General features: G+C 39.4%; 2 protein-coding genes across 2 annotated transcripts in view; one reads left to right on the top strand and one right to left on the bottom strand.

Annotated features, from left to right (window-relative positions):
• mbd2 (methyl-CpG binding domain protein 2) overlaps positions 1 to 4,616 on the top strand; it is a 26,319-nt gene extending 21,703 nt beyond the window's left edge. The window contains exon 7 of the mRNA XM_020601122.1: positions 2,906 to 4,616. The gene's annotated coding sequence lies outside the window, so the exon portion shown is untranslated. The remainder of the gene's footprint in view (positions 1 to 2,905) is intronic.
• Positions 4,617 to 6,149: 1,533 nt separating this feature from the next.
• The window catches only part of lyz (lysozyme), an 18,919-nt gene continuing 16,632 nt past the window's right edge, over positions 6,150 to 8,436 (bottom strand). The window contains exons 4-5 of the mRNA XM_020600993.1: positions 6,381 to 6,459; positions 6,150 to 6,280 (exon numbers count right to left, since the gene is read on the bottom strand). Of these exons, the coding sequence (XP_020456649.1) occupies positions 6,214 to 6,280; positions 6,381 to 6,459 (146 nt within the window). The 3' untranslated portion in view covers positions 6,150 to 6,213. The remainder of the gene's footprint in view (positions 6,281 to 6,380; positions 6,460 to 8,436) is intronic.

Below are 8,436 nucleotides of genomic sequence, written 5' to 3'. Positions count from 1 at the left end.
TTAAATCTCTTTTTTGGCCCATTTTTCCAGAGGAGAACATTCTGCCTAATAATTATGCACACCTTGATATAGGGTGTTGATCTCCTTAGGCCACACCCTCCCTCGTTACACTAAAACACATCACCTGATATGCATTAAGTCCAATAAGCGTTCAAGTTTATACTGCTTGGAGTTGGAAATTAAGGATAAAATGATGATATGGTCAAAATACTCACTTGCCTAATAATTGTGCACACAGTGTAATGACCTCATCCATTAGTGCAAGTGTGAGTAATTTGAAAAGAAAAGTAATCCGCTTGGGATTCATTATGTGACTTAATGTCACACCGCAGAGCTGCAGTACTGTCTCCTTGAAAAGCAGGTGTTTTAAATTACGTGAGATATCTTCTGTTTTGAGGGATATAAAGCTGTCAGCAGGGAACAGAATACTTTCAGTGTCTTCCTCTTTAAATGTCTCTTTGTGTGATTTTGAATGCCAGTTAAGTTTCTAATTTCAGCAAAATGATGGCCAGAAACACCTATTAGTGGCAGCTGCAAACAAATGCTGAATGTGTTGGGGCTTTGTTCTTCCCTGCTCAGTGACTGGCAACAGGTGTATAGTCTCTGTAAATGGATCACATGGTACCGGGTGAGGACTACATATTGCTCCCAGTAAGCAAAAATCCTCTTCAAACCATTTATTACAGCTCAACAAGTTGTGCAGAAAACATGACAAAGTGACTGTAGGTGGGTGTGACATAGACTGGGCTTCTGGTCATGGGATTAGGTGACCAGGTAACATGCTCCAACCTTTCATTGGACATTTTTGAGACACTGTTGAAGATATTGAAATGTTTGTCTTTAAGTATTCTTATACTTTTGTACTTGTTAACTTTGGGCTGGTACATTGGATTCAAGACCTTCAAAATATCAAACCATTCCAAATGCTAACAAGTAGGAAGGACTAAAATGACACAATGAAAGATTTGGAATCAAAAAAAGAGATTCACAATGGAAAAATGAGGGTTTCCAAACTAAGTTTTCAAATTACATTTCAAACATTTAAATAGATAACAGGAAGGATTCAAAATGGCACAACAAAGGTCTCATATGGTACCAGAGGTGTTAAAGATGGCACAATGAGGAATTCAGAATGGAAAGGAGGGATTCAAAATGGCACAGTAACAGACTGAATTGGAAAAACAGGTTCTTCGTCATCATCATCTCAGGGTTTTTCCACTGTAGGAAATGTGTTGAAACATGCTGGGTTCTGCCTTCCAGGAGCCAAATTTAAGCATCTCTCAAAAGAGAGTATTAAAGTCAAGTTCCAGGTTCTCACAGGGGGGAGGCAGTGGGTGCTCACAGAACTATCACCTGTGATGAGTGTCCAAAGGGAAGAATACAGTAGCAAAGCAAAACGGAACGGACCGCATCAGCCTGTAATGGTTAAGGGACGCATGGGATATACCGCTCGTTAGGTTCCACAGTGGAAATGTAGCTTCAGCGGACTGCTAGAAAACCAGGATTTCCCAGTGTTGTGAAGAAAACCACCCCTGTGTTTTCTGAAGTTTTCATCACTGCAGCATTTGTTCTGAATATGGGAGTCAGTGTCTGCAGTGCAGCTGAGAGGAATACCGAGAGGGCCAGCAGGAGGAGAACATGGTAACATTTGATATCACTCCTGTTCTCCTGCTGTGCAAATGCTTCACTTTGGTGTGTCACATATAATTAAAATGTTTTCTGTCTAGGCACAAGGCATGTGCAGACAAGCAGTCTTAATTGTAGCCTCGCCCCCCTAATTAAGGCAACACGAGGGAGCAAGTGTCAAAGGGTTAATGGAGAAGCTAATGATTAGCATGGAGGCTCTCCATGTTAATTGGACTTTTTTTTTGTTCAGAGACTGATGTTTATTGTTCTATAGGAGATGGAAGAAACACAGCAGAGAGACAGTTTGTGCTGTAGTGTTTTTATTAAGTGGGTTTTATTAAGACAAGCTTAACAAATCAATTTGGATTTAATAGACGAAGGAGGGAAGAGGCCGAGGGAGGGAGCCTCATAATTATATTCATTTTGTCTGTTGGTAGAACATCTAAGTGTGGACCTGAGTGCTTATTAACACTCATGCATTGGCACTTCTATACTTGTGAGGGCCCTTTGTGACATAATTTATTCCTTAGCCCCTAACTGTGACTTAAACCAAATTCTAAACTATAAATCAAGTTTTAACCCTAAAAGAAGTTCCTATTTTTATAAAATTTTGTCCACAATTGTCTGCAAATTCCAAATAATGTCTTTAACTAAATGTTAGCACTTAATGCATGGGGATTTATAGTAGTTTAAATTCGGCAGGTTAAGACATAGAAATTAATATTGTTCTAGTATGATTTGTCTTTAGTATCAAACTGAATCAGTTCAGTTATTGTTATATCACCAAATTTCATTTCCCAGATGCCTTTGGAGAGTCTCATTTCCATTAGTGTGAACTTTATAATCAAAAATACAACAGAAACCTAAGCATTAAAGCTCATTACTGGCCTTGGGAACAGTAGATTCCAAAAGAATCTCAACTCAAGGGCCACTTACTGACTTTCTGGAGCTTTCATTTATATCACACATGCTTCACTGCCTGATGGGGTTTGCTTTTAAGCCAGCACAGACAAGATGTTTTAAAAGAGCTCTGGTGAAATCACAGTAACTCCCACATCAACTGATCAATCTTAGTGGCAACTGAGTGAACTCTTGAGGTCAGACCACACCAGAAACCTCTTTGAAGAAACGTTGTTCGGTCAACCGAGGAAAAAAAAATGGAGCGAACATCAGACAGTTAAAATTGTCTCCTGTGTTCACTGTGTCGGTGAACTACTAATCTGTAAAGTGAACTGTTATCAGCAACGATAACTCTTTGTCTCTCTCTATCTCTCTCCAGAGGTCCTGTGCTCAGCAGCCTCAGGTTTATCATCAACTTCATCTTAATCCGTGCAACAGAAGACCCACAGATTGATATACCGCCTGCACCTATACAGTACTTTGATTACTTCAACTTGTCCGTTAAGGAAACCTTCTTCAAGATGACATCACACTGGATGCCTGACAGCTTCTGGAAAATAAAGTGATTTTTCAAAGGAAGAATGGAAGCAACAGCTACAACAATAATGGCACCAGCAATGACAAAAACACCAGCATCAACAAACAACTGCAGCAGCAATCTGCAACATAGGAACAAAAGGAGCAACAGCAGCAATAAATATAGCAGAGTATCTACCAGCTCCACACAACAACCGAAGCCTTTAATCCCTTCTGTGAATTATAATCTGTGCAAACTTTACAAAATGTGCTTCTCTTGTCTCAGCTTTCAAATTCAGATTTTAGTTTTCTTTTTTAAAATATAAAGCCGATACAAATAATTTAAACAATATTGAAGCAATATTAAACCCAAAGTCAGGTTGCAAACTGCTGGACAGCTTTTGCCAACTACTAAATCTCCACGTGCTTTTGATGATTTTGGTTGTTTGTGGTGTCAGGTTGTCATCAGTTTTAAAGAAGTCTTCAGGGGTTTTAGTTAAATAATGATAATTTTGCATGAATATGAAATAGAACAATTGCTTATTTAAGACAGATTTTATACCTTGAGAGAGCATACCTGTATATTTCTTGGACTGAAGTAAATAAATGATTATATTCATAGTCAGGTGTTGGCGCTTTTCTTAAAATCTGCTGATACAGGTTTATGGACTGTGTGTGCTGACATCTCAACCTTTAAAGCAGTAGTTTGGGAATACACTAATCTGCGCTCTGCATGACAGTGAAGAAGAGATCTTTCTCAGGTACAGGCATGTCTGTTAAGAACAGAGTCAGTACATGCTTAGCATAAAGACTAAAAGGAGAGGGAACTAGCTAACCTGAATGTCTGCAGTCAAAAATACACCTGTATTGAGTCTTTATGCTAAACTAAGTGAACCATGTCCTAACCTCAGCTCTGTACTTAACACACTGTCAAGAGATTGATATTGATCTCACCTCACTGTGAAACCTGTTGGCATTCAGCTGCAGAAGATTTGCAGAGGCAGGTAGTCAGTGAATGCTGGCGTAATAAAAACATGGAGCTTGTAATTAGGTTAGGATCAAAAATGAAAATTTTTACTGAGTTGAGTTGCTTCTGTTTTGTTACAGTTAAGTTGAAAAAAATTGAGACAGACACTTTTATTGCACAGTTTTGAATTGAGTTATCATGAATAAAACAAAGAGATACAGTGTCATGTCAGCAGCATAGCAGGGTTTTAGGATACGCTGCCTGCAGATTAGTACACGTGCGTATATAAACATTTTGCTGTGTACAGCAAGAGGGCTCCAGGTTCAAGCCCTGGCTGACCTGATGCCTTTCTCTGCAGAGTTTCCATGTTCTCCCTGTGCAAACTCACTGACTACACTTTACTAAGGCATCTTCATCTAAAGACAAAGCCTAAAACTAAAAATCAAGTTTGCATTATTGAATCCCAGCTTTCCCATGCGTAGTGGTGTCCAGATCTGTCAAGTCTCGATTTATGTTTATGCAGCTGTTATAAATGAAGCCCTGGTGTGACTGTATGTGTTTGTATACTTTGTGTGTATGCATGCATATTAAAGACAGTGAGACAATCCAGCCTGCTAGCTCTGCCCCCTCATTTGCATCTACTAATGACTCTATGATGCCAGTTGCTGATCATTTCAACTACACATTTAAATTCTTGCTTCAGTGCCAGATGCTCTCTCTCTCTCTCTCTCTCACCCCTGCTTCCATTCTGTAGTAACAGCTCTGTTAGAAAACACCAGCTCAGGGTAAACTGCAGACATGAGGCTATTGCTGGTGCTTTAGCTGATCATGATAAAACCTATATACAGTATCTATTCTCAAACATTACAACAACATGTCACTCTGAAACAATAGGCTTTAATCTGATGCGGTAACAGCCTCCAGGTTTTGGACACTGGCTGCATCTGTTCCCATTCAGGCACAAGAACTTTAAAACCCAGACTTATTTAACATAATTTCCATTATAGTGTAAGCTGTGATGACTCCACTACCGTCAGATAGCTCAGTTCATTACAATACATTTTCTGGTTTGTGTAAACACCACAGATATTGTGGCTAAGGATAAGTACAGCATTGCCTTGTATCACATTAGTGCGGTTCTGATATCCAACAAACCTGGCCTGACATTAATCACCGTTGTTGCTCTACTCCATGTTTATTTTTATCAGTCTGTAATGGTGAACTAAATGAGGATGACAATTAATATGTGCATGTGCAGAAAAGTGAGATGTCCAAAAAAAAAAAAAACCCCACATGAATTTTGATCTGACTGTTCTGCCAGTGGTTGCCCAGTCATAGATCAGATGTGAACTGGACCTAGGACCATGAATGCAAGTGGCCCATATTAGATTTGAAAAAAATCTGATTTGGTTTGTTCTTGTGTCTGAAAAGATCTTCTCTGAATCACTTTGAGGTGAAAAATAAATTTGGGTCACTTCAGCAGGTAATATGAATAAGGCTCAAGTCCATGATCTTATATTGCTATTATCTCTCTTTTTTTTTAAATCATTTTACTTGTAACTCAAATTCCTCGTGTGTCCATCACACCTGGCCAATAAAACTGATTCTGATTCTGATAAAGAATGTTAACAACAAATATCAAATTGCTATTACAATATCTCTCTCTTTTTTTAAATCATTTTACTTGTAACTGGGTCTAGTTACAAAAATGAACACTAAATTTAAATTGTCAATTGTTTAATAGACTGTATATAAAAATGAACTATGCTTTAGCACTTTTCTCTACACTGCAAAATTGAAGCCAAAACATTGTGGATGCAGCGTCTGCCATCTTGGCATTTTGCAAACAGATTCTGCACAGCAGTGATGAGAAGTGAAGTGAAGTGACATATCAGGCTGCTAATCAAAGCTATCGAATTATCCAGAATACACTCCTTTTATATAATCAAATAACATGTTAAAAACAAACTATCAGAAACATGAGCGCTTGTAGACACATCAGCATGATAATATTCCAACCAACATTTCAGTCTAATTTTAAAATGAGCATTCTGTAATTACAGCTACAGGTTGAAATCACCAAATATTTCTTTACTGATTAAATCTGTGAAATCAAATCAAGTATAAACCAAATGACAGAAGAAATCTTTTGATCCAGAGCAAATTTTATTAGTTGATGACAGTGTCCTGGCTCCATCTGTTGATCACACGCCACATCCTGCCACATAGGAGCTCAAGTCATGGCCTGCGCAATGATCGCGCCAGGCAACCCTGAAACCAGACAGGAGCACGTCACTCATCTCTTCACATGGGGAAGAATGTGTTGTGAACATCATATTCTCCCTATGTGAGCCATATAATCAGGTCTTACCATGCCCTAATGCCATTGGGATCTCTAACAACGCGTTTGGCACAGTTGATCGCCAAACCGACATTATCAGTCAGAAGCTCTGTGAAAAAAATGAAATCTGGATTTGAATGTGAACCACAAAGAACAGCAAGCACATAAGTAATAAAAGCTCAGTAATATTTAAGGCACGTTAAATAAGATTTTACATTACTGTCTGATTATTAATGAAGATAAAACGGGACAGTACGTGATGTCTCTCATCTATACCACCCCCATTCTAGGCACTCTGCTGCCTACAACCCTCCTTTTGTTATTCCAGCTTTGTCTACTCTGTGTTGTCAAAATATTGTGTGTAAATTAGCCCCGAATGCCACCCAGTGAAGGCTGAGTCATTTCAAACCAGTCTATTACAACGTATCCCTCAAGCAAGGAACTACTAAGCAGGGAAACACAAAGGGAAAACATTTTTTGCAGCATAGCGGTTTTCTGGGGTGGAAACATTCACGATCATTATGGAGAGGAGGACAAGTGACAACAACTAAGACCTACGTGTTCTCATGTACACAGGAATACATCAATATTGTATTAACAGCAACTTGAAAACATCCTGAACTATTCCTTTAAAGCCTGGTGCTGAATCAGGACACAGTGGGACTAGTGACAACATGGGAAGCAATATAATGGGAGGAAAATGTCTGTTTAGTTTTTGGTATGGTGGTTCATTACTTTCCCTCTTGGAGGCATTTCAACAGATGTAGACTTTTTCAAAGACTTGAAGGTGTAGAAGATATGAAAAAGATATGAAAAATCCCAGAACAGACGATTAATCAGTTTGTTAAATTTGTGGATATGGCTCCAATTCAGACCTTCTTTTGTCACACTTTCCAGTGTTTGTGCCACGGTAACCTGCTACTGGCCATAGCTTCGAATTTACCTCATCTAACTTGTGGCAAGAAAGCTGTTAGAAATTAATAAATTAGTCAGATAATTATTAGACTTTAATGTGTTAGACTTTAATGTGTGTTAGTAATGCAGTTTAGTAAGATTCAACGTCTGCTCTAGTCTGCTCTGTTTCAAGGTTAGCAGCAAGCCATGACACCAATTGTTTTCTTGTATTAAGCTTGTGTAAGAATTATGTCTGAATGAATGTTTAGTTACACATCACGCATACAACATACACACACATTGAGCTACCTCATTTTGTTATGACTAGGTAATGCGCAGCTGCTCCAAGAATGTGGAGCTCTAGATAAGAGATGGAGTCTGCGGGACGGACTTCATCTGTGTAAGGGGTTAGCCCAAAACTGATAAATGTATTAGGCTCTGTGTTTCCGGGGGCTTTTTTCCTGCTCTCTTCTCCAGCAGCTTGTCTGAAGGAGGGAGCCCTGGGTTGTGTTCTGGAATCCTTTTTATACATATATTTATATATTTTTGTAAATAAACCAGCACTAAAATCAAGAAAGATGGCCTGTTTTTTTACTCAGATCTGTCCAGTAAAAGAACTGGGGTATACCAAAGTTTTTAATTGATCATTTCTTTTCTTTCCGAGTCCTTCACAATACCTTACGTGTAGCGCTGCTGTATCCCGCTTTTTTAAAGCGCGGCTGACTGCGGCATACTGTTTGACCAATCACTGGCTGCATTTGTTGTTGTTCGTCCAAATCCACCAATACTGTTGACGCATTTTAGTGGAGGCGGGACTTCCTGTTTGTCGTAGCAAACCTTCGGCCTCCCCATGCGGTTTTAATCTAAAGGAGGACTCGTAGTTTACACCGAAAAGGTAAGAATGTAAATGGTAAATGGTAAATGGACTGTATTTTATATAGCGCTTTCTCACAGTGTGTTACACTGGCCAAAGCGCTTTACAGGAGATTATACACCATTCACCCATTCACACACACATTCACACACCGATGACGAGAGGCTGCCGCACACTGGCGCCAGTCGAACCACCGGGAGCAATTTGGGGTTCAGTGTCTTGCTCAGGGACACTTAGGCATGCGGGGAGACCGGGAGTCGAACCACCAACTTGCTGGTTAGAAGACGACTGCCCTACCTCGTAAGCCACAGCCACCCC

The sequence above is a fragment of the Monopterus albus genome, unplaced genomic scaffold (assembly GCF_001952655.1).
Source record: "Monopterus albus unplaced genomic scaffold, M_albus_1.0 scaffold50.1, whole genome shotgun sequence".
Lineage (NCBI taxonomy): Eukaryota > Metazoa > Chordata > Actinopteri > Synbranchiformes > Synbranchidae > Monopterus > Monopterus albus.
Note: the sequence above shows the minus strand (reverse complement) of the source record. Positions and strands in the feature narration are given on the sequence as shown.